Source organism: Homarus americanus, unplaced genomic scaffold (assembly GCF_018991925.1).
Source record: "Homarus americanus isolate GMGI-L3 unplaced genomic scaffold, GMGI_Hamer_2.0 scaffold50705, whole genome shotgun sequence".
Lineage (NCBI taxonomy): Eukaryota > Metazoa > Arthropoda > Malacostraca > Decapoda > Nephropidae > Homarus > Homarus americanus.
In genome coordinates this window covers 321,169-348,592 of record NW_024756463.1, presented here as the reverse complement: position 1 = coordinate 348,592, position 27,424 = coordinate 321,169, and the positions used below count along the sequence as shown (strand labels likewise).

At 37.4% G+C, this 27,424-nt stretch overlaps 1 protein-coding gene across 5 annotated transcripts; it reads left to right on the top strand.

Annotated features, from left to right (window-relative positions):
• The first annotated feature begins 61 nt into the window (after window positions 1-61).
• Window positions 62-27,424, top strand: LOC121856860 (cyclin-dependent kinase inhibitor 3-like). Of its 5 annotated transcripts, none has more exons than XM_042352638.1 (6): window positions 62-163; window positions 1,603-1,684; window positions 8,453-8,553; window positions 8,894-9,116; window positions 13,233-13,368; window positions 26,903-27,424. In XM_042352638.1, exons 2-6 carry the CDS (start codon window positions 1,617-1,619, stop codon window positions 26,906-26,908), a joined length of 534 nt encoding a protein of 177 aa, XP_042208572.1. In that variant the 5' UTR covers window positions 62-163; window positions 1,603-1,616; the 3' UTR covers window positions 26,909-27,424. The 5 variants fall into 5 exon arrangements, with proteins under 5 accessions (XP_042208572.1, XP_042208568.1, XP_042208569.1 ...); XM_042352634.1 differs by lacking the exon at window positions 26,903-27,424 and adding an exon at window positions 16,105-16,942; XM_042352635.1 differs by lacking the exon at window positions 26,903-27,424 and adding an exon at window positions 16,086-16,942.

Here is a 27,424-nt window from a genome sequence, read left to right as displayed (position 1 = left end):
AGATCACTAAATTTGTCTGCTGGTACAAAAGTTCCCTTGGTCATAGGCTGGTAGTGGCTGGCAGGCCATCAGCTGACTCTGGCAGTTGTGTTGTTGACCTGTGGGTGAGGCGAGGGTGGGCGTCTGCTGAGTGAGGTCTCGTTGTATCGCAACCTACTTCAAGGTGTGTTGAATTAGGTGTAAAGTGTTATATCGTTGCATAAGTGGTTAGGACTAATTATTTACATTTATCACCATGTAATACAAACAAATATATGGCTAAACTGATAGTTATTCGGAAAGTACAGGTAACGAGATTCGTATTTTTTTATCTGCCCGTTGAAATATTTTATAAGTACTGTGGATGTGGACTATGTGAAAATCCAATACCTTTTTAATAGACGTGTCCATAAAGACAGAATAATATACTGCTATTCATTATCGGTTACTGGGGGCTTCCATCTCGAGACGCATTATGAAAGTGCCAAGTAAAAGGTCTAGGGCTCTATGTTCTATTACATGATGTAGTTGATGGGAACCTTTCCATTCTGCTCATCTTAGAATATGAATGCAAACGCAGTTGGTGAAATGGAAAAGTGAGTTTGAACACCAATTAAGTACAGTATACTGTAAACCACAAGAACTACTAATTCCAAAGCTTAAAATCCTAAAAATCGCTGGATGACTGAAAGGATAATTTTACCCAAATACTGTATACAGCACATAATGGTGAGAGTTCTCGATAAGGTCGCCACTTTGTGTCTTGGACTTTGTTGCAAATGTTAAGGGCACCATTGCCACTTAACACTGTACAGTACCTTGAAATTTTTTGATGGGATCTTTACTGATAAGTTTGTTGAAATGCATATGCAGTATGTACCCTGCAGTGCAAACCCAGCTGGGGATTAGGAAAGAACAGTTTTGAATGTATGGACACAATGCTTAAAATCTTCATGCAGATATTTGTGGTGTTTTCAACAAAGCTGCTTAGGGAGGCTCCAAATCTTAAACACCTTATTATAACATATGATTCTACTCAATTTAATCTAAGTAGAAAAATAATTTGTATTTGTTAGGTTTGGATGGTTCATAAATCATTTAGTGTTGTAGGCCTCTTCAGGCCAACTTTACTGGTAAGACCTGGGCACTTGGTGTACAGAATGTGGGGATTTGAGTAACATCATTTTGTTAAGTTTATGCCATTTCTCAGTGCTCCACCCACCAGATATGTGTTCTGTGCATTAACCCTATGAGTACAGAAAGAAAATCTCCTTATGCATTTGTTGATTGATCTAACGAACCCTACTGGCCCCCAAAACAGAGATTCATACAAATTTTAATGGATTCAATTGAATAGGAGGGCTGCAGTTCATTTATCACTTGCAGCTATATTTTATTGGTTGGTAAAGCACCTCTGCTGTCAAACAATGCACAGCGTTTGGTATGTCTCAGTCTGACATGTCTCTCGCGGGTCTCCTTATCCATGCAAGAGTATTCCCCATTTCAGTCATCCTTCTTTTTATACTTGACATTCTCTTTTATTTTAATGATAACACTACTTCATGTTCTTTTTTATCATATCTGTGTTAAACTCAATGGCATTAATATTTATTTTCTTAATAGTTGCAGAACACAAAATGTTCGACTCCTCAGATTCAGACGATGAGTCTAGCCAGGCTTCAGTACAAACACTGAAGGTAGACTGGTAAGTTTATTTGATTTAATTTAACAGAAAATGTACTCTACTAATAATGCTGTCCTGTCATAATTTTTTATTAATAAGTTCACTAAAATTGTTGTCATGTTATAATTTAATAAGTATGACCACAAAGTTCTTAGGTATAGCAGCATAAATTTTGCAGAGTTGGAAAAAACAATTCGCTTTACATTGTGGACAAAAGGAACTTCTTACCTGGGTAGGTAGTCACATATCCAAATGTGTTGACCTTCAAAATGACTGGACAATTTGACTGCAGAGCCTTGAACACATTGACATTAAGTTGTTTTTTATTTATCATTTCACCACGTATCAGCTTCCGAGGAGTTTGGGTGGTTGATCTGTTCTTTTTTTATGAGATTAATTGTCCAGTGTTATTACAGGAGGAAACTGGAATACCCAGAGAAAATCTACAGTGTTAGGTATGGTTGCACAGGGTAACACCCTTCTCACATCTGACCTGGGCTGGGGATTGAACCCAGGACATTGTTGTGAGAGATACACACATTTCTCGCTCTACCACCAAGCAGAGGAAAAGTGAGATATACAGGCATAGATCCTACACCCAAAATGCTATGTAGCAAACTAAATAAATTGAGGAGGAAGGAAGGTACATCCCATAAACATGTTGAGGGAGCCACTTGGTGTACCATGCCAGCAATTTGTAAATGATTTTCGATTGTGGAGTACAGGTACCCTGATGAATACACAGGTTGCTAACAACAATTGATGGAAGTGCTGATGCATCTTATGTGTATGAAAAGTAAAATATTTTTGGGTTAGTTAAATGATATGCATGTTGATAATATATAATTTGTTTTTCAGATTATTATTTTTTTCAACTACGAGACAAAATTTTTGTAAATACCTGTACAGTAAAATAATTTTCACATGCTTTTGATTGATGGATATCGGTGATTTTATTGTTCTAAGATAATTGTCTTAAATTATAACAATATTACAGTAGTTAGTTTAATGCATGGTTAAATACTAGTTATGCGTATTATACTATACTGTATAATATAATAATTAGAAAGCCTTTTGTATAGACTAGTACATAAACATGTTTCTTGACAAAAGGTCAAGAATGGCTGTGGTACCCCAGCCCAGTTTCTTAGTCACAAATAAAAGTACAATATCTAATGCTGTGTATGTAGTCTGCAGAATACCTATAAAGGCCCCCCAATTAATATTTGTTTGTAGAGCCCTCATCACTGCATAAATTTCATGCCATGAATTATGTTTGTTTCCAGGGGTCATCTTCTACTGGCCAGTGTATAACCTGTGTCACACACGACTGTCACTTTTTACTTCCAAACTCTGGCAGGATCCTCTGTGCCTTTCACACATACCTGTCACCACACACCACTAAACACTGCCAGCATTCTCTCCATTTATCTACACCTCATTAAGTCATTGCATTTTACAGTTAGCAGACCCTTATTCTCTTTCCATTTATTTCAGTTTTTTAAATTATTTTTGTTGTCATTTCAGCCTTCATCAGTAGTGAAGACACAGAAGCCATCATTGCCACAGTGCCTAGGGAATGAAGACACTAGAGGGTCATTACAAGGGTAGTGAAGGCATAGGAGGGCTCAGTGCTATGCTTGTGAATACCTTATAATTCTAGCTGTATCATTGTTCCCCATATCACACCCATGGAGCACATAAAATTCTTTAGATTTTATAATGTGTAACCTAATGTTGTTTTTTAGTTGTGTGTGTCATTTCACTCTACTTCACATATAAGATTCTTGTGACCTTTCTCTACTATTGTGCAACCGTTTGAACATCCACCTGCTAGGGGCGTACTATTCAGATGACCCACGGACTCAGAGAAAGGAGACATACAGTAATTAGAAAAGAATGTTCTCAGCCTTTTCCTGATTACTGTAAAGTACAGGTACTCTACTTCTATTTTTGTAATCCCATCTGTGATTAGCTTCATAAATGAAATACTGTACAAGTTTAATACAGTACCAAGCTTGTCCAAAAGTAATACTGTATTCCCTAAGTAATCTTTGAAGCCCAAAAATGGAAGATTAATGCCTGAAACCCCTTTTTATTTATGGCTTTGGGGTGACATGAATGATCTACAGATATTCCACAACTAAAGGCCCAGGTGGTACCTGCTGTTGCATGAGGATATACTATCTGTATAGACATTGTTTATGCTACAAGTAGCTTTCTTACCCAGCCATATCTGAATTAAAATCTCGATTATGCAGTTGTTTGAGAGACTATGGAGTCTTCAGGTCAAGAGTTGTTAACAACACTAAGCTATAAGCACCCCAAGCATTGGCAGGCTCTACCTACAGGATGTTTAGTACTGTAGTGGTATATTTTGCAGGTCACTTATGAGGACTCATATTCCAGTAAGAAGCCTTACAATATATCAAGATTGTTGAATTTGATGTTCATATCTTTGGTAAATAACCACAGCTTTTTCATTTATCAGTAGTTTTAAAGTTGGGGGCTAAAAGGGAATGCTGTATTGAACTAGATAATTATGAGGTAGAGGTCTGAAGGTCCTTCCCTATTAGGGAGCACAAACATAATGACTACAGTGAGTACAGTCTTTTTTTTTTCATTCGAGGACCCTAAATGATTATTAAAGTATATTTTAGGACAAATGGTCCCCAGTGAATGAAAAGTGGCTTATGTGAGTCCTATCTTCAAGAAGGGCGATCGTCACTCCACGAACAACTATAGACCGGTGAGCATGACCAGCATAATATGTAAAGTACTTGAGAGTATTATCAGAGATGCCGCAATGGAACATCTACTACGAAACAACCTGGTAAAGGATTGCCAACACGGTTTTATGCCGGGGCGCTCCTGCTTAACACAGTTGCTCAAGGTATTGGATATTTGGACCCATATTCTGGAACGGGGTGGTAATATCGACAATATTTACCGGTACTTAGATTTTGCCAAGGCTTTCGACAGTGTACCCCATGAAAGGCTGAAAATCAAACTGGAAGGGTACGGAATTCATGGAAATGTCATAGCGTGGATAGAAGACTTTCTACATGACCGCAAGCAGTGTGTGGTGATTAATGGCACGAAATCATCCGTACCTGTCACAAGTGGGGTACCACAGGGCAGTGTATTGGGCCCGCTGTTGTTTGTTTGTTTCATAAATGACGTGCCTGACGTTGTACACTCCTCCATACAAATGTTTGCCGATGACGCCAAGTTATTTTGGGAAATCAAGAACCAAGCAGACTGTGAAGAGCTGCAGAAGGACCTCTGTGGGCTCCAAGAATGGTCGAAGAAATAGCTGTTGAAATTCAATATTACGAAGTGTAAGAGGATGCACCTGGGGCGTACCAACGGTAAGGAGGCGTATCATATGTCCCAACGGGATGAAGAAACTGCACTATTTGAGACTGAATGTGAGAAGGACCTAGGTGTGTATGTTGACAATGAGCTGAAGTTCTCGGGCCATTGCGAGAAGAAGGTAAATTAGGCAAATAAATTATTGGGTCTTGTAAGAAGGTCGTTCAGATATCTAGACGGTCCGTCCCTCGTAACGATCTTCAAGAGTGAAGTGCTTCCCCATCTGGAGTACTGTCACCCCTTCTGGTCCCCGAGATATGCTAGGGACTGTCAGTTGGCTGAAAATGTTTAAAGGAGGGCCACCAGACTGGTGCCTGCACTGTGGCACCTCAACTACCCTGAGAGATTGGAGCGCCTGAACTTGCCTAGCTTATACTACAGACGGGCAAGGGGTGACCTAATTGAGGTGTATAAGCATCTCAAGGGGCACTACTCAGTCTAGTGTCCTTACTTGGAGCTGGCGGAAGCTCGCCCCACAAGGGGTCACAGCTCAAGATTGAAGAAGCCGCAAGTCCAGAAAACTGTGAGGGCAAACTTTTTCGGAGTGAGGGTTGTACACTCTTGGAACAATCTACCAGAAAGTGTTGTGACGGCACCGAGTGTGAGCTCATTCAAGACAAGACTTGACCAACACTGGAGCGGATTCAGGTACATTCAGGAGCCGGTGCATGCCCAGTACTTGTCAACAGTGCGTAACAGAGACATGACCGATCGCCCAAGCGGCTAACGAGCCAATCTTTTGGTGAAGAGGATAAAAGAAAAGGAAAAGTAATCAGTGACGTGACCGATCGCCCAAGCGGCTAACGAGCTGATCAGTGAAGAGGATAAAAGATGAAGTAAACAGGAAAACACCAAAATGACTTTTAAATGTAATTCGACATTTCATTAACGATGCATTTTGCTGTAATGCTCGACGATATACAAGCTTCTTCCACAATGAGTTCCTTGGTGTGACTGAAATGAAAATAAAAACAGCAAGAGGTGCCACTGACGGGTGAAGTATGCATGCAGCGACTTATGTTGATTCTGGCTAACATAAATGTTCTTCCTACTGATTTTTTGGTTCCTTTTTATTGCATGTCCTAAAATATAGTACAGTAGTCATTTAGGGTTTTCGAATAAACAAATGAATCTGTGTTTTGAAACAGGAAAGTTGCCATTCTTTGATTAGATTGGTACTTGTGTACAACTTGTTAGTGATACACACAAACTTTGATTTTTTTTAATAGCTGAAAAATAGACAGTTTACTTGAAGGTTTAGAAGCAGTTTAGCCCTGGCTGTTCAGAAATGAGAAGGATGTAACTCTTTACTGTACCCAGTTAAATTTACTTCTTGTTCTGATTAAACATCTTTTCCATTTACCCTTCCTTTACCACCTATTAATGTTATGAATGTTTGTAAAGAATTATTAATATAAGTGCTTCAGTTTCTCTTTCACAAACTCACTCTCTCTCTGTTTAAATGCACCAGTAGAGAAACCTTCTTACGGGATTAACTGCTGATTCATATTGAATATGTGTTTGGTTAACTAACTAAGAGGATCATTTCACTCTGTGATTTTGTGGTGAAAAAATTATGGAATAAATGTAGGGCATGCTGTAACACTAATAATGGTTGCTCCTTGAGATCAAAATTGGCCACTCATTAATCTTCCCAAAGCATACATTTATTTAAGGTTCCAAAACTGCCATCATCACAGCAACTACACTCTTAGTTTAGTGAACTATATAACAAGTGACAAAAGAAAATTCAGAAAAAAGCATGTAAGCTATTAACTGCATTGGCTAATCATTGCTGGTAGAATACAATCCCCTTATTCATTGCAACCAAGTCTCCACTTACTTGTACAGCTGACAGAGACAAATAGTAAAAATGGAACTTGATCGAAATCCCATCCTACTCAAGATGCTTACATGGTAAACACTGAGACAAAAATAGGAAATTCCTTGTGCTGCATTTATGGGCTTCGAGGAGGCTTATGATAAATTAATGGAGATCAAATTTGAAGACACTTTGATCTTGTGTTTATGAACAGCTGTTGTAGTGTTGTATTGAGATAACATAAAGGAAGTAATGTATTGTACAGTAGTATTCCTGTGAAGTAGAATTGTGATGCAGGTACAAATAAATTATTTAATGCAGTATTAATGTGTGAGGGAGAATATAAGTGCTGCTAATTATATACATTGATAAGGCAGTGAGTTATTATGAGAGGTATTGTGTAATGAGGTTGGATTACATTGGCACAGAATGAAAATTAGCACACATGTATTGTGTATGATTTAGTTTTGTTAGCTTGAGTAAATAATGATAACTTTTTAGTGAAATAAGCAGGAGGAGAATGTTGCAAAGAGATACAAATAAAATGATAAAAGCAAGTTTTAGTTTGTAAAAAAAGAATGGCTGTTTTTGCGTAATGTTTGTTTGAATTGGGAAGCTCTGAAAGTGGTAGATGAATTCAGGCATTTGGAATCATGTTTAAGTTGTGGCTGTGGAAAAGTGTAAGTTAAGAGCTAAGTTAGGAAATTAAGTGGAGTTTTAATTGTTATAAAAGTCTGGGTGACGAGGAAGAAGATAAATATGGAATTTGTGAAAAGTTTGTATTGTGCTTATTCAAATTGTTTATAGTAGAAACAAATGTGCAGTATTTTAGGAATTAAGAAAATTAATAGTAAAAGGAAGAAGATTTGAATAGAGAATAAAGAGGGGTGAAGTCACAGCCTAAGGTTGAAGAAGCCTTAAGCTCAGAAAACTGTCAGGGCAAAATTTGTTGGGGTCAGGGTTGTTCCAAGAATAATCTACCAGAGAGCATTGTGACAGCACCGAGTGTGAGCTGATTCAAGACCAGACTTGACCAACACTGGCTCTGTTACCGATACTTTCTTGAGCCAGTACTTGCCAACAGTGTGTAACAGAGACTTGACTGACCGCCCAAGTGGTTAATGAGCCAATCGGTGGCGAAGAGGATAAAGTAAAGTAAATTGGAGCGGTGCAAAGCTGAGAGTACGTTTTGGTACAGTACAGTATAGACTTGTGAAGGATAATGAAAACTGTCAAGGACAGAGTGAGAATGGAGATAATTTTTGTACGTATATAAAAAGTGGAATGGATGGAGGCGAGCTTCTTGGCAGATTAAGTTTTTAAGTGTAGTGAATTCTGTAGCCTCATTGTACAGTGCAGTATGTGAGGTTTGCAGCGATAGTTTCACTCTATGTACCAGTTATTGAGATTTGATAAGGTTAATGGAGGTACAGTACTGTACAGTAGTTTGTCAAGTTCGGTCACTTATTGAAATTTTATTGAGCTTAAATACTGTACAGTACTGTGTGTTTATGTTCTTTTTCCTATTACATTTCATCATGTTATTATGTATACATGTACTGTACCACTGAAATAATGTCTTATTTTCTTAGGTTAGATATGTCATTTATGGGATGTCCACAAGCTGTTGCCCTCAGTGGTTTGCCAGGATGCCGTTTCAGAAATGTTCACCAAAACCTGCATATGGACTTAAGTAAGTTGAGCATATTTCACTCCAATAACTTACTATATATTTTGATAATGTTTGGCAGCCGTTGCAATTACATGTATATAAGATGCTCTCCAGTATGTGTAATTTTAAATTAGTCAGTAAATTATGATAGATGATGAAAGCTGTTACAGTACATGCCTTTAGGAACTTCCTTAATGATGTTCTGCCGAACAGTGTTGAAACTAAAATAATTTTGGTGACCAAATATGATGGATCTTCAGCTTGTGATTAGGAAATATAAAACTTTGTGACTTTTCATTTTGAATGTTTGAATTATGTGTAAGATCATGATTGATTGATATCGTCATTGATTGTTTTTCAGATAAAATAGAAGATTTGGGAATCTCTGATGTAGTGATGCTCGTTACAAAGGGGGAGTTACGAAAATATAGAGTATCAAATTTAATGAATGAGTACGAGATGCGAGGAATACGTCTTCATCACTACCCATTTCCTGATGGCACAGCTCCTTCAATTGACAATGTTATGGTAGTTATTGATACAGTTCGACAGGCCTTGGAGGAAAATCGGAAGATTCTTATACAGTAAGTGCATATGGTGGCATTGTTGTAAAGTACTGTACTTGTACAGTAGTGTAGTTATAAGGAGTTTATTTTATGAAAGCAGTAGAAAAATTGTGCCCTGCTTGTATTATGACTGAAAGGTTTAGTTAATATGAGCAAATGTGATATACAAAGTCGAAATTAAACTGCGAGTAGGAGTATCAGACCTGAGGCTTGAAGATGGTAGTTACACAGATTCTGACCAGGATAAAGCCGAGGCATTGAATAGCTTCTTTTCCTCGGTGTTCACAAGAGAGGATGCGATTAACCTTCCTGAGTTTGAGGACAGAGTGGTTCGACACAGCACTGACCCACATTGTGTTCACAGAAGAGAGTATTAGAAATAAACTGTCAAAGCTAAAGGTCCACAAGATTCCTGGCCCTGACATGGTGCATCCCAGAGTGCTAAGAGAGTTGTGCAACGAGCTTGCCGAGCCCCTGAAGATCCTGTTTTGTAAATGCCTGGATGAACAAAAGGTCCCCAGTGAATGGAAAGTGGCTTATGCGAGTCCTATCTCCAAGAAGGGCGATCGTCACTCCACGAACATCTATAGACCGGTGAGCCTGACCAGCATATTATGTAAAGTACGTACTTGAGAGTATTATCAGAGATGCCGCGATGGAACATCTACTATGAAACAACCTTGCAAAGGATTGCCAACACTGTATTATGCCGGGGCGTTCCTGCTTAGCACAATTGCTCAAAGTATTGGATATTTGGACCTATATTCTGGAACGGGGTGGTAATATCGACAATATATACCTAGATTTTGCCAAGGCTTTCGACAGTGTATCCCACAAAAGGCTGAAAATCAAACTGGAAGGGTACGGAATTCGGGGAAATGTCCTAGCGTGGACAGAAGACTGTCTACAGGACCGCAAGCAGTGTGTGGTGATTAATGGCACCAAATCATCATCTGTACCTGTCACAAGCAGGGGTACCACAGGACAGTGTATTGGGCCCGCTGTTTGTTTCACAAATGACATGCCTGGCGTTGTACACTTCTCCATACAAATGTTTGTCGATGACGCCAAGTTTTTTCGGGAATCAAGAACCATGCGGACTGTGAAGAGCTGCAGAAGGATCTCTGTGAGCTCCAAGAATGGTCGAAGAAATGGCTGCTGAGATTCAATGTCACGAAGTGTAAGAGGATGCACCTGGGGCGTACCAACGGTACGGAGGCATATCATATGTCCCAACGGGATGAAGAAACTGCACTATTTGAGACAATGTGAGAAGGACCTAGGTGTGTATGTTGACAACGAGCTGAAGTTCTTGGGCCATTGCGAGAAGAAGGTAAATCAGGCAAATAAATTATTGGGTCTTATAAGAAGGTCGGTCAGCTATCTAGATGGTCCGTACACAGCGCAATCACTGACATTGGGACTCGAAAATACGTAATTTGACAAAATTTTGGTACAACCGAGGCGGTCATATGTTCGGGTGGTCGTAAGTTGGGGAGTAGCTGTATAGTGTTCAAAGAATTCTCATGTAGATCAGTAATGAACAATAATATAATAACAATGCATGCAATTCTTGCTAAGTTTTAGGTTGAATGATGCTGTCCATTTGTTGCATCCTGGAGATGCTGTAGAGCATTTAGAGCATGAAGATCACTACAGTTTTGCAAGAGCAAAAGTACACTTACTTTGAGGTGTGTATGTAGAGGGTTCCTGGTTGATGATGATGATGGGAATTAGAAGTGGGGTGGAGGAGAAGGGAGAAGAGAAGGAAGTGGGGATGGAGGAGAAATCATCTTTCAGGGGACCCATGCATGATGCAGTCATTTCACCAATAAAATTTTAAGTTCACTAGGTGTAATTCAAGATTATTTTCTTTAAATCAACACTGCACTGCGCTATATATTATTAATATGTTAACTAAAGTTCAGAATGACCAAAAATTTCAATGAAAAATGCAAATATATTCAAGACACCAACAAAATAGTTGCTCTCTTCACTGTTTTCAAAGTCTCAACTGACGCCTTGTGACCGACTCGTGCATCTGATGGGTGGACAACAGACTAGTTCTCTGTACTGCATATATTATTAATATGTTAAATAAATGTTAAAATGGCTAATAATTTTAAAATAAAACACGCAAAAATATTGAAGAGCACAACTTTATTGATATTTACTCCATTGAAAACAAATGTAAACAGAGAACAGATTACTGAATTGGCAGACGAGCCCATCAGCTGATGCTCGCAACAAAATGTGATTTTCCTAAAGATTTCGTTAACCGAATTGAAGATTCTTATGGAAGGTAATTTGTGAACTGGAATTTCGTTAACTGAACCGTTTGTTAACCAAAGGACCACTGTATAAAAAAAAAATATATATATATATATTATATATATATATATATATATATATATATATATATATATATATATATATATATATATATATATATATATATATATATATATATATATATATATATATATATATATATATATTATATATATATATATATATATATATATATATATATATATATATATATATATATATATATATATATATATATATATATATAATATATATATACTGTATATATATATATATATATATATATATATATATATATATATATATATATATATATATATATATATATATATATATATATATATATATATGTATATTTATATATATTTATTTATTAGGGTGGTTCAAAAAAAGTAAAGTTCTTTATATTTTTAGTGCTCAATGTTTATTTGCGTCCTTTACATGAAAAAACATTTCAGGCAAAATTATAGGACATTACAGCTTCATTTAGGGTATGCACAAGTGGCCCAAAAATTCTACTTCTCTAATGTTTTCTCCCTCTATAAAATAATTCTTGTTCCTGACATCAGATACAAGTGACTTATTTGTTACAGTTATTTGTTGGTGTTTATTTTATCCAAAATATGAGATTAACATAAAGAACACATGTAAGAGAAACATACATCACAGAAGATTAGCCTTCTTTATGTTGGGATACTGCTGTCAATGTGTGGTGACCACCTGAAGCAGGTACTGCTTTTGATCTTCGCTTTTCGTAATTGAAGAGTTGTAGTCCTGGATAAGCTTCACCGCGCTTTCGGCCACATCATTCACCACCTGCAACTCTTGTAGAATTTCCCTTGACTGAAGGAACTGTGGATCGTCTTTCCATTGGCTTGGATCTTTGGAGACGAATTCAGAATCCAGGAGCGTGGTTTGAAAGAAGCAGTTAGTATTTGTGGGTGCAAGGTTTTTAAGCTCCAGTGATGGAATTTCCTCTTCTGTCACTTTCAGCTTCTTCGGACATTCCTTTTTCTCGTTCTTTCCCTTCATTGACTCAAGGATTTCTCTTTTCTCAGCATACGAAACACTATCACTGAAGAGAGCCAGAGCTACTGACTCCTCACTTAAATACCAGAGATCACACTGCTTCTGTGAAGCAAACTGTCGTATCCTCTAGAGCCAAGTTCCGACATTAGTGATTGCACTGTGTACTAACAAAATTTTCGTTTGTAATTCACTTTAAAATGGCAGGCAAGTTTAAAAGTGAGAGTTTTGTGGTGCTGAGAAGAAAAAGAGACACCCATTTTAGATTTTCTATGTACTGTATTATCTTCACATTTTCGACTTATGACCTGGATTTGGGTCCCTAACCCCGTTGTAAGTCGAGGAGTGGCTGTATATATACAGGATACTATTTCACATTCTACCACCAATGACTAATTAGCAATCCAGGTCTATGTTTTGGAGATGATGATGATGATGATTGCTGATGATGATGATGATTGATGATTGTTGGTAAATATCACTGTTTATAATTGTTTTTGTTCCCCTGCATTTACCAAGCAATAATCTTCAAAAAAAAATATGATCTTACCCCAATTTACTAACATACTTGGTGAACAATTTGATGCAAAGAGACAAACTGATCCTGAGAGTTGTGATCTTGGAATTTAGTCACAATATTAAGATGTCAGGAACTTGAGTTACTAATCTCTTTGGGGTGATCTTGCTAGGTTTTACTGGTCCATAGTTAAAAAGCCACAAGAAATTGATAGAGTTTGAATAACAATGAAGTAATATGCATTTCTCATGTGATTTCAGTTGTATGGGAGGATTAGGGCGAGCATGTGTTATAGCTTCATGTCTACTACAATACTTTGAGAATTCACTCACCCCAGACCAAACTATTTTCCTCCTGCGAGAACTAAGAGGAACGCGAGCAATCCAGACAGTCAAGGTCAGTATTGTGTTTCATAATTTCTATCATCGTGTAGTGAAGGTGATCCTCATATGCATATGAATGTTAATGAATTATGAACTTATGGTGTATGCATCTCTTTTTACCAGTGTAGTTGGGGAATATTTTTTTTCTTCATCACAGGTATAAATATTTAATAACTCTGATAATGTAGTAATGTATGGAGGTAGGTTTGGCTTTCTTTGGAAAATGAAGTGTATAAAGGAAGCAGAGACAGTAGCAAAGTATGGGTATACAGTACTGTATAGGGTGAGGCTTAAGCCCTTCCTCACACTCTTGATACCACTTTGTTGAACTCTTGAAAAACACATACTGTAGTGTACCTTATTGAAGCATCATGTGTATGTTTAATGTTGGTTTAGAATAGCTTGCTATGAAACATGCAGTGACCATATCATTAAGACTCAACAATAAAATGTATGGGCTTGCACAAATTATATATGTTGATTTTATTTCCATCATTATGTGAGTTAAATCCTTAAAGGAGTATTTCATACAATTCAACTGAGTCCTTGGGTTTTAAGATTGGAGACCATGCTTAGGCATCAACTGTCAAGCATATCACCTCCCCTCCCCCCTCCCCCCCCATCTTCCCAGCCAGTAAACAGACCATTTCGCATCCCTTAATTTTAGCTATGTTTATTTATGAGTGTTTGTTTTAACATAATACTACAAAAAAAAAATGTTTTGTTTATTCTAGGAGATGGGCTGAAGTGCATCTGGGTAGACTGTCAGTCTTTTTAGTATCTTGTGTTTCTCTCAAGTACCCAGTGGTGGGCACAGGTAAATGAAAAGTTAGCTTCACTAACCGCTATCTGCTAACTAAAAAGTTAACTTCTCTAACGCTGAACCGCTAAATAGCTAAAATAAATAGAGGAAGCTAACGCTAACCGCTAACTTTTATTATATGAATTTAGCTTCTTTTTTGGGGGGGGGGGGGCTCTAAAACCCTTAAAAACAGACCTAGAGAGCTGAAATTTTCATATGTTGTCTTGTAGCTTAGACATAGAGCTTTCCAAAAAGGTATTCTGTGTTTGTCTTTGATACCCCCAAAATGTTCTACACTACTGAGGGTATACACAAACACTTGTTATCTTGAAAATAGGTTCTTATTCTCGTACGGGAGATATACAGAGGAACAAAGAAACTGGCTTCCACACCATAAGGACTAGTGATCTCAACTCTCTGTATCACTCCACACTGGCATGTACAGATGCCAGTATTCACAAGCTGAATACATAATATGTAAATATGATAATTCACATACATAACATGGTGCATAATAAATGGAAATATTACATAGGATTAATACATGTTCTGTAATACTTTACTATACATAATTAATAGAGTAATATAAGAATACACAGCTTAAGGTACTACTTCGTGTCCATATTATACAGGTATAGCATGCCAAGATTAGATGATCAAGGTGTACCGATACACAAATAATTAAATGAACAAATGAAATTAAACATTAGTTTACATTCAAGTTTCAACATACATTTTATAATCTTTATTTACTGTACGAAAAGACAGAAAGTATTAAACGAATCCAAAAACTATAATACTGTATAGCATAGGTAGCAAATAGCATCATGCCAAGATCAGATGATGATCAACTTATCAAGGTGTACACTGTACACAATTTCACAAATAATTAATTTGCAGTCTCATACAACCTATCGGCCTTATTCATTATTCATGTAAATATGCAATAGCAACCACATACATTATACCAGTGCATTTTTATATAACTTATTGTTGGTCTTAGTCATTATACATGACATCCTGGTTATGAACTTATGCAGTACTTAGCATAACCAAATATATTAACACAAAAAAATCCTAATTAAATTAACAAATAAATGAGAAATGAAATTATACATTAGTTTACAATTACATTCTATGATTCTTTCAACATACACTGACAGTCTTGTCACGTTTACACGTACTAACACGCAGTCAGCCAAGCATGCCTGACTGGCTGTTGGAGGCACGCGTCGCGGCATCACACGCTTACAACAGACAGGAACAAACATGTATAAATTTTGTTAGCGGACTTAAAGTTTGCGGAACTAAATTTAGCGGAAGCTAATTGGCCCGCTAATGGTTTCCAAAGTTAGCGAAAACGCTAATCCGCTTACGAGAAAGTTAGCTTCGCTAATTAGCGGATTAGTGGAACCATGCCCACCACTGCAAGTACCAAACAAAATTATTCCCATGAAACAACACTTCGATTTAGTGTGAGCTCGGTTTAAAGCGCCCTCTCTTGGTGTATCTTGCATTATATCAACGTTCTACTGTACAGTATATAATGAGAAATCTCCTAACAATATCACCACACAGAAAAAATAAAAAAATCTGCTACCTGTATTATGAATTTTTTGGTTCCAGACAAACATTATTTGTAAAAAAAAAAAAAAATGGCATTGGCATGATATACAGTGTGTAACAATTTATTATTTCAACATTATTTAAAGGGAAAAAAATTCTGATGATTTTAGGAATACGTACTGTACTGTATATGTTAGTGTAGTTTGAAGTGTGATGTAAACAGAAACAGACAAATCATTGTTGGGAAGAGAATTCCATCTTTCAAGAAATCATAATGTAAAAATGATTTGTGGATTTCTTTTGTTTATGAAAGTAATCGGGAAGCATTTAAATGTACGTATATGAATTATGCTATATTTCAGCAATACAACTTTGTTCAAGATTTTAGAAGCTTGTGTGAAGTTTGGATGGATGAAGATATTGAGCGATCAGTGTCCCGATGACAGCCTACCTGTGAACTTGAGGCTTTTTACCAGGTAAAGGATTGACAGCCGGATCTTGTTACCAAGGACTGATGTGCAGGGTTTAAAGCCAAAGCAGAGAAGTTCACAGAAAAGTATCATAACTGAATTTTTACTCATGAAATTAGTGTAGTTCTGAGAATATTTATTAGTGTGAATGCTACTGATGATCTCAAGCACCAATAAAGGAACCTCCTGGACTGTTGTTGGTTTTACATATTAGCTCTTTCTCCTTCAGCACAGCACAGTACAGTATAGTACTGAATGATAATTAACAATGAATTGCTCATTACATACTATTTACCTTGTGTCATGCATTAAGAGTATATTATGGTCATGTACTGTAATTACAGTTATGTACACTGTAATTTGTTTAACAGCTTGCAATGTATGATAATGTTATGAACTATTTTCCATGAGTATCATTTACCATATCTTGTAATTTCATTATATATATGAGATCCCTTGTATTTCATCCTACAGTGATGTGTGTGGCACAAATTTAAGCTCCATAAGGCTAACTGAGATGCATTAATAGAATAGTGATCATTGTCTTTTAGCTAATTTCAAATTTGAGAATAACAGAAACAAGCTTTTATGATCAAGAGGCTGAGTGGGTGGTCCATGATTTATCTCACCATCTCATATGACAGCTGTTTTATCATGCATCTTCATTATAGTGACAATCCTACATATGTAGCCATCTTTCCAGTCATAGCAAGATCTATCAGTTCTAAAATAAAAAATTCTGAATGATATAGGTGTTGCCTTTCATCACACCATGCAATCAACAAAGTTATCCATGAAAATATAATTACTGTATAGGTATTCTCCACATTATGTATTTCAGTGATGTGATTCACATTTTTTATAAGAAACGTTCAGTCAAGGATTGATGAATCAACCAACTACCAAAAAAATTTATTTTCTGTCTACATGTTTTAACAGTCATAGTTCTTATACATTTCAGTTCACTTAATTAAGATTTGTCTCGAGTTCTGTCCAGTGTTTTTCCAGTACATAATCTATAGTTCTGCTTCAAGCTAGGCATAGCATAGAAGTGAAATTGATGGCTTATTCATCACTTACGCGGTGAAAATCCATTTTTAAAAAGTAGAAGTCCAAAAATCCGGACTGCTTGGGGATTGGGTCGGTCCTGATTTTCGGATTTTCCTGATTCTCAGGCAGTACTTTTAAAATTCAAATTTAAGGATGAATAAAGAAGAGATGAACAGATACATTTTGATAGTTTATTCATTAGCAAATTTAGCATGCTTCATTTATCAAAACTAGCAGTTTTAAAGAAAAAGCTGTGAATTTTAGAATTTTATTCTTTGCCTTTTTTATATCATAAATTGTGTTGACTCTCCAATGTTGTGTTTCCATTAGAACAGTATTGCTCACACCACGTTCTATTTTAATTATTTAAAGTTTGTCACTCAATTTCAACGTGTTCTTCTTTCTCTTCTCAACGAAGTTTATCTACTTTAGGAGCCATTATTATGGGCTCTGTAAATGGAAAGAGTAGGACTCAAAATTACATACCTTGTCACAGTTTGATTGCTCGTTTTAAAGTGGCGACCACGTGGTCGCTTGTTGTCGCTGTGCAGCTGTGGCGCTCACGCATGCGCACATACACAAAATCCAGCTAAAAAAAAAAAAAAAAAGTTTGAGTTTTCGAAAAGTCTGGATTCTCGGATGGTCCGGATTTCTGGCATCCTGATTTTTGGATTTTTACTGTAAAATTTTTTTTCTTAAGGGCATCATGTGGGGAGCTCTGGTTGCTCCATAGCTCAGACTGGTGTCTGCCAGTTACACCAAACACCTGCACCAATAAGGGGCGCAAGACACCATGACATCTTGCTCAAAGACAATCAGCAGCCTCAGACGGGAAGGGATGCCGTCAAGATGCCAATCTTATTGTCTCTTGTAATGTTTTGAGAATAATAATATAGTAATACTCAGTGTTGTACGTTGACGCCATTAATTTAACGCCGTCAATGGATGGCAGCAACTTTTTGTTAACACTGACGCCATCAATTTTTTGGGCAGGTGACGCAGTCAACTTTTCACCCGAGTGGAGCGTCAAGCGTCAATTTGTTCGTCAACTTCTAAAATTTTTTATTTTTCCAAGTTCGATTTTCAATTATCTTGTTATAAAGACAACTGGGAAAAATTTTGCCGCTCCCGCCGCCCGTGCACCTGCGCTGCTTTCTACAGATTTGAATTTTCAAGTCAGGAAAAAGGCCACCAACCAGCTGTCCAGGTTGGTGGAGAAGTCCGTGCACGAGACTGAGAGCAGCAGCAACAGTGAGGGAGACGACAAAGACCATGACATGGAGAATGAATTGTTCCAGGCCCTGTACGAGACCCCCCGCAGGCATGAAAAAGACAGTGACCCTTTCAAGTGTTACCTGGGGGAGAAACCTTTGAAAAAAACTTTTGACAAGGACACCTTCCCCAGCAAGGCCAAGTGTTTCCTGGGGGAGAAACCTTTGAAAAATCTTTTGACAAGGACACCTTCCCCAGCAAGGCCATGAGGGAGTTGTTCATCAAATACAACACCCCCATCCCCTCTAGTGCTGCTGTGGAGCGCATGTTCTCCATGGGCAAGGATGTCTTGTGGCCCAAGCGCAGCAGAATGAGCGACAAGTATTTTGAGATGTTAGTATTCTTGTTGGGGAACAAATGAATAATTAAAATGGTATAATATAAATCATATTAAATGATTAAAAATTAATGAATATTTTTTTCTTTTACATATGTTACTCCCATCCACAGGAGAATATGCGTTTCGGGGCTGCATTTGTACGTCACTGAAAACTCGTTGACGCTAGGTGTTGACGCTAAAAAACAGCGTCAATTTATGAAATCGTTTACACCTATGGCATAAAATTTCTCAGCCGTTTACGCTGGCGGCGCCACTTTTTTTCATTGACGTGTATCACACTGGTAATACTTATTCAGTACCTTTACCTTATTTACCTAATGGTCACCCACTAGAGGTGGCCATGCCGAAGAGAGGAGGCAAGTGGCCTGTGTAGGAACCCTCCATTGTTCTTACTTTCACTTTTATTCTCTTTGCCACTGATCAGCTCATTAGCCTCTTGGGCGGTCGGTCATTTCTCTGTTATGCACTTTTGGCAATTTCCGGGCATGCACTGGATCTTGAATGTATCTAAACCTGCTCTAGTGTTGGTCAAATCTGGTCTTGAAAGAGCTCCCACTCGGTGCCATCACAATACTCTAGCAAGTTGTTCCAAGAGTTCACAATTCTCACTCCGAAAAAAATTTTCTCACAGTTTTCTGGACTTGTGGCCTTTTCAACCTTGAGCTGTGATTCCTTGTGGGGCGGGCTTCTGCCAGCTCCAGGCATGGACACTCGACTGAGCACAGGTAGTTGATAATTTTGTCAAGGGCTTGATTCCACAGTTTGGGCTGGCAGACTGTTCCGTGGGTCTACCACCCTATGTCTAAAAAAGTATTTCCTTATACTGTATTCATTTTGCACGATAACTTGGCGAGATTGTAGTTATGTTCTCTCGTGTTGGTGGTGTGTGAAATCACAAAAAAATGTCCCGGGTTCACGTTTTCCTTCCCTTTAAGGATTTTTAATGTTTAACGAAATCTGCCCTATTGTGCCTTGTCTAAAGAGTTTTTAGTCATAAGGCTCTCAGTCTACTTGGATAATCGAGATGACATAGTTCCAGAATCATCTTCGTCGATCTGTGTTGCACCCTTTTTAGGTATGTTAGATCTTTCTGGAGGTAGGGTTTCCATGCCTGTAAACAGTAATCCAGACTGGGACATATACAGTACTTGGGTTTGTACAGTTGAAGGAGCATTTTCCCATCTTTATATTCAAAGGTACGCTTCATAATTCCCAGATATCAATTTGCTTTCCTCACTTTCGCTTGTTGCACCGCCTTCAGTGAATGATCTATCACCATGCCAGATCTTTCTCCCTATCAGCATTGTCCAGGAAAGTGTTATTAATAGAATAGTTGTGCTGAGGGTTGTTATATCCTGTGTGTAGGATCTTGTATTTTGTAATGTTAAAGAGCATTTGCCAGCCTCGAGACCATTTGAACGGCTCATTCAGGTCTTCCTGCATTGTTGCGACATCGTCTTGACTTGCTACCTACCCAAATATTTTTGGGTCATCCTCAAATTTGACAGCGTGGCTCGATATATTTTCATCTATGTCATTTATGTAGATCGTAAACAAAGTGGGTCCAGAAGGATATAGCCTTGTGGTACTCCACTGAGAACCTTTCCCATTCAGAATGTACTCCATTTATTCCCACTCTTTGAGTCATTTACTAATCCATGTCAAAATCTTGCCATGTGCCTGGATCTTGAAGTCTAGTCATGCATGTGGGACTTTGTCAAATGCTTCGGAGAAATCCATGTATTGTACAACACATCCACTTGTAAGCCTTGGTCCACATATTGTATTCTGTTACTGCTTCAAGGAACGTGAGTAACTTTGTCAGACAAGATTTTTTTTTCCATGAAACCGTGTTGTGAAGCGTTGATAAGACTTTTCAGTCAGGTTTTGGATGATAGCATCCCTCAGAATTTTCCCAAAGCACTTACATATACAGTATATGTAATGTTAGGTTGATTGGCCTGTAGTTTTCTGTTCCTTTTTTTTTAACCAGGTAGCTAAAAAAACCCAAAACCAGGGTGAGGGGTGTGTTAATGTGACCACGAGGGGTGTGTTAATGTGACCACGAGGGGTGTGTTAAGGTGACCACAAAAAAATCGTGGAGGAGAGGAAAACGGGACCTCCTTGTAAATGTTGTGGCTTTACAAAGATGGGAAGGAGAAAAATTAAGAAACCTTTATTATTATTATTATTATTATTACTTACTATAGTTTTATTATTATTATTATTACTTACTACAGTTTATCATTATTATTATTACTATTGCTTACTTATTTCTTTTATGCTAATTGGACATTTATTACAGGCACCAGAGTGTGGGTGTAATATCTACATACCTTAAAAACACAAAGTCTTTACATTTGTTTATTTTTTTTTATCCTTAAACTCGACTAGATTTTCCATCTTTTGACTCCAGCTTCATCAAAATTGTACTGTTGGTTACGGAAACGCACCAAAAATCAGGCGCGCAAACTTTAACAGCTTTAATCTCAAACCTCACTTTTGGTGTATGTATTCATCATTCCTTGACTGAATGCCTTATATGATGATATGATTTTGGGGACCTTGCAATATCAGGGGGTTCCTGACCTTGGGAGAATGTTTGACCCAGCTCTAGGGTCAAATTTGAATTGTTTGAAGTTTAAGCATGTACAGTATATCTTTTTCTTGCTGATAAAGAGGTATAGAGGAATTAGTTTGTGAACTTGTCCATTGCTTAGCATGAACTTGTATGTTAAGTAAATAGATAGATAGATAGATGTTTCTTCAGTAAAATCATCATACACATTTACAATTTGTTTGGCAAATACTGTATGTAGACAATCCAGATTTATAGTTCAGTATACATATAGACAATGCTGGTTTACAGTGTACATAGTCCATGTAGGATACAATTATTACTAGTGTACTTACAGTAGATAGTGCAGGTATATAAACAATGGTAAACAGTAATACAGTTCAACCAGGGATATTCAGTACATTTTGCCTTCTTATTGTGAAGCTGTCTAAACTCTTTGGGTGTTTCATGATCGACTCTAGTACCCCCATTTTTTCCCTACAAAGCATGAGTTAAGGAATTGTTCTTATACATTTCAGTTCACTTAATTAAGATTTTTCTCAAATCTGTCCAGTGTTTTTCCAGTACATAATCTATAGTTCTGTTTCAAGCTAGGCATAGTATAGAATGGAGTTTATTCTTTGTTTTTGTTTTTATAACATGTCTCGCCTGTTCCAAGACGGTCCTGAATGTTCCTGGGCTGCTAAGAGCTAGTGATTCTGCCCTGTAGGATGTAAGGTTATGGAACACAATAGTATTTGGGAATTCATCATTTGGGGTGCCCATTCATAATGTAGGGTAATCACCACCACCTTACTTTCTTAATGACCATCCCATAACAAGGTTTGTAGATGTAGATGCTTTTCCTTGGGTCTGGAACAAATGGGATCAGATTTCTTTTTCCTCATCTCATTTGGGTATCATAGATTCTTTCAAAACTTCATAATTTAGATAAACTACATTAGTGACATGTTATATAACTAGTAGCTACAACTTGGTTCCCCTCTATCTGCTTTGTCTAAATTTTCATCATTTCCATTCTCAAGCTTTGAGTCATAGAGTAAGTAGAGATATTGTCTTGTACTCTTGTCCTCAGTTTTATAACTGCATAGATGGAGGTTCTTGGTAGTCTTACTAACTTCTGCTGTAGTTGATTTTGGTTTTAGATTTTCAATCTTTGTGTGGAACTTCTTAGATATCACGATGCTTTGGTCTACTGTATGTAAAATGTTGCTTTATTCGTGATATCCTCGGCTCTGCAGGAAACTATTCTGCTGACTCCCCAGTGTGGCATAGGGGGTTCAGGTATACTGTGTATTCTTATCAAATTGTGAGTCATGGAATTTTCTCCCCTACAAGATGCATTTCACTCAACAGTTAGAGATTCTTTCCACCTGTCAGTTGTTGTCAGTTGCTTCAGTATTCACAAGTTATTTTTGGAAGGTATCAAATTACAAATGATGGCTAGATTTTGAAATCCTCTTTTCTAACTTAGCTTGGAAAGAAGGACTTGGACTGGTGGTGAGAGTGGTTCTGCTTCTTTCCTGCTCTGTAGTGACCAGGGGTGCAGTGCTGCCGGAGCTCACCTGAGCACCGCTCCGGCACCTCTGCTTTCGTCGATCAATCAATATTGCCGACGCCTTGTTCCCTCCCGGGAACTCCCCAACAGAAGTGTCTCCAGGCCATTTTATCCTTGCACACCTCACTTGCTTTCTCAAACACTCTTCCTTCCCTTCCCGCTCTCTCTTCAAAAAACTCTCTAACTCTTTTCTCCCAGGTGGCAATTGGTCTACCCCTCCCAACATTCTCCTCTCTCTTGCTATCATAAACTTTTTTTGTCAGCCTATCTTCATGCATCCTCGGCACATGTTCATACCACCTTAGTGTGTTCCTCTTCATCCATGCCACCACACCACACTTCACACATGAAGTTATAGTAAGCTATAAATCTATATCAATCAAGCAATCAACTTTATTTTGCATTATTAATACATATACAAAACCGAATATATGCTCATATAATTAATCTCTCCTTCAGATCCACTTACATTTTATGACTTATCAATATTGTAGAAAGACTTTGAAACAGTACTTTTTCAAAAGTAGGTATGCATTTCCTCTCATAAGAGCTATAGATATGTGACCAATATCGAAAGGATAAGCACATTAGATTACCCTGTACTACAGTACGAGATCAAATATTATATACCGTATATATATATACATATATATAGTATATGTATACGCATCAATAGAAATGGTTTAGGTAACGGAAATTATTTTGACAGCTTCAGCACCTTAAAAATTGGCACTGCAACACTGGTAGTGACCCTGACAAGTGAAGAGCAGGTAGTGCATGTGCTGTATGATTTCTTGATTAATTAGCTCCAAGTCTATGGGCAATCTTGGCTTCTCAGATCCCATATTTAATGCAAAAAGTTGTCAGGGTAAAATTGGGCTGATCTTCAAATCACCTCAACCACTCAAGTCTAAGGATTCCCTGGGTTCCAGTTCCAAAGTCTTCAGGCTTATTGGGCATATTCATGAGTCATTCTTGGGAAGCTTAACAAAAAAGAGCATTTCAGAATAGGTCTGTCCTCAATAATCAGAAGTGAGTGAATAACAATTTATTAATATTTTTCCTCCTCCCTGGGGTGTGGAATAATATCAATGAGATTTGGCAATGGTGGACTTTAGTTGGAATACTTCCAAAGGTCCATTCTGCTTTGATTATGTGAAACAGAGAATGGTTGTGTTTTCAAGGATAACCATCTTGGCCTTTTTTTTTTTTTTTTTTTTTTTTTTTGAATGGTAATATCCATATTACTCAGAAACCCATTTCCTTTAGAACCGATTGATACAGTACATATACTAGTTGGAAAGATGACTTTGCATATATACAGTAGTGCCAATGTTATGCTTAAATAACAAAATGAGATGGCTGTGTTATGTGGAGTTGTATCAAGGATTTTTCTTCACCTCTGATCAAAGAATAGGATTTCAGGGTCAATTTCTTATTTTTTCATTCCCATGTGCTGTACTTTCACTTTTATCAGTTTTTACACAGTGGATGTACAGTATAACATTAATTTTTATTTTATTGAAGGTCCGTGAGCTATTACTAGTCTTTGACCATTAACCCAGTAATGCTTTAAATAAATTCTACAGTGAATTTATTTATCAATACTGCACATGTATATTCTTTCTCAGAAAATTATAGTATTCTTTGTAGGATGTAGGTCACCAAACCTATGTACTGTCATGTATTTATAGAGCAGACATTTATGTAAGATGAAAATAATAAGTTGCTACTTAATGTGCATCATTTGTGGGTCTCGTATTTTGTTTTTTCCACATTTAGTGTACAGTCAGCCAAAGATCCAGCAACCCCACCCTGGATCTCGTACTCGCAATTTTAACTGGCAATACAGCAAGTCCTCGCTTAATGTCTTAGTTACGTCCTTGAAAAACACAACATTAACGGAATCAATTTTCCCCATAAGAAATAGATAAAATACGCTAGTTACGTTCCCCAGCCTCTCTTTGCCCCATAAAATACATTACATATGCATAAATTCAATGAAATTTTTATAGAAAATATATAATATACATCCAAAAAGATAAATAAACTAAATCATTTTGTATTGTACTCACTTATGAGCAGAGGTGGAGCGAGTATGTGGTGGGTTTAAAACCTCCATTTTCGTAACAAGACTGATGGTCTTGCGTTGCTTCTTTACAACACTAGCATCACTAACACTTGATGGGCACTTGGAAGCCATTTTGAATGGTTACAATACAATCTTTATAGCAACAACACTTATGCACGCACGTATGTACGCTGTGGAAGCCTAACAAAGACTGGGGACGCTGTGATGCTCCGCGAGAGAGAGTAGCGCGCCAAGATAAGAGAGCATAGTGTGCCAAGATGAGAGAGCGTAGCATGCCAAGATGAGAGAAGGTGATGCGCCATACAAAGTAGTCCGTGACGACGTTATAATGAATCGGTTGGGACGTTGTCGGAATCATGGGTATCTACAGAGTAGCGGCGTTATAACGAAACAACGTTGTTGGAGGCAACGTTAAACGAGGATTTACTGCACTCTGTAAAGTAAAGTTGTATGTAAAGGTGATTGTGATTGGTGTATCAATTCAGCTGTATCACTGTCAGGATAAATATTAAACAATCCAAAGGTAGAATTTTTATAATAATAAATTATTCATTGTTATTTAAGGTCATGAGAAGTTTCCAAATGTTCGTATATATGCCGACTATAAGGGAGGGTCATGCGGGTCATGTCATTTCTCTGTAACAAAGTGTGCTGACACTCGGGTCTTCGTTGTTGCGCGGTGGCAATTGGACAGTGATTACATAAGAGCATCAAGATCGTCTTAGTGATGTGAATGCGTAAATTGATGTAGGATTTTTAACGTTATTCCAGTTTGTACAGTATTGTATATTGAAAAATACCCTCTACTGACTGGAAAAATAGATCGGGAGGCATACAACCACAAAATCATTACCATATGACAAGATTTATCCAGAAATTTTTAAATGCGATGCGCTGATGGCTGTGATTGACCATCCAAAGGCTGATCAGAGAGTAGTGTTGTGTCTTTAGCAAAGACAGTCCATCATGACAACAGTGACTACGGTGGAGTTTAAATTAAATTGAAGTGAAAAAACAAATTGAGACAAACAATCAGGCACCACTGCCAGTAGTAAACCAAGTCATATTGGTACCACAATGAAAGTTTTTCTTTTGTGTGTGTTTTCTCAGGTACAGCATGCCCTTAAAATTTGCTGGGATTTGGGTCTCAAAATGGCCATCAATATCATTTGCTGACGGAGGGGGGAGGGGGGGGTTACATTTTTACTCGTATGCAAAGAAATGTATCTTCCCTTTATGTGTTTGCCCTTAGGACAATTATTTCTTTTACCTGTATTGTATATATGTGTACGTGTGTAGACACACAAAATACATACAAATAAATAACAGAGCACAGAGTTGACAGTTGACTTGATGGTAGATTCTTGCATTTTTTCTACATTTTGTTTTGTTTCTGATTAATTGTGAGAGGCTTTTCTGCAAACATTTGTATGGAGAGGAATGTACAGCTTCTAGCATGTCATTTATGAAGCAAACAAACAACAGTGGGCCTAATACACTGCCTTGTGGTACCCCGCTTGCCACAGCAAATATATGAACATTTGGAAGCTTCTTATGATTTTAAATAACAATGAATAGTTTATTATTATAAAAATTCTACCTAAGGATTATTTAATATTTATCCTGGCAGTGATACAACCTGAAATAGATCCACCAATCACAATCCCCATTACATACAGCCTCCCTTCACCAAATACGTATTACCAGATAAAACTACGAGTACAAGACCCAGGGTGAGGTCGCTGGAACTTTGGCTGTCACCGAAATTTCTCTCATCATTGCTAACCTAACAATAATTAATTGTAAGTGGGCCCCATAGGTGTAACAGCTTGTTGGGGGGCAGTGAGGATACAGCACACTGTAATACTAGCCTTCAGACTCAAGGAAGCAGTGTGGTCAGCACTACATTCATCTGCCTTCACTTCATCAACTGTAAAGTTAGGTACCCATTCACAGCTGGATGAACTCTGGTAACCAATAGGACAGAAGGCAAGTGCTGTATCCACTTAGCTGCTGCACCTAATAATTTAATTCGTGCAGAGCAGCCTTTCTTTGAGTCATTTCAAAGAAATGATGGTTTAAGATTGATCCCATTTAGTACTGTACGTATTAGAAATTTTAGATCATTAGTTTTCATTTTAGAGGTACCAAGTAACTGTACTGAAGGTACATGTAGATAGTAAACCATTGAGATGCAATTTGGATGTACAAATTACCATGTAACAAAGACTTGATGGATATTTGTTTTACATGTTAGTTAGTTTTTATTAAAAATACGTTAAGTCAGTTTTTATCACAAAATGTAAAGGAATGATTAACAATTTATGCTTGAGTTTGCATG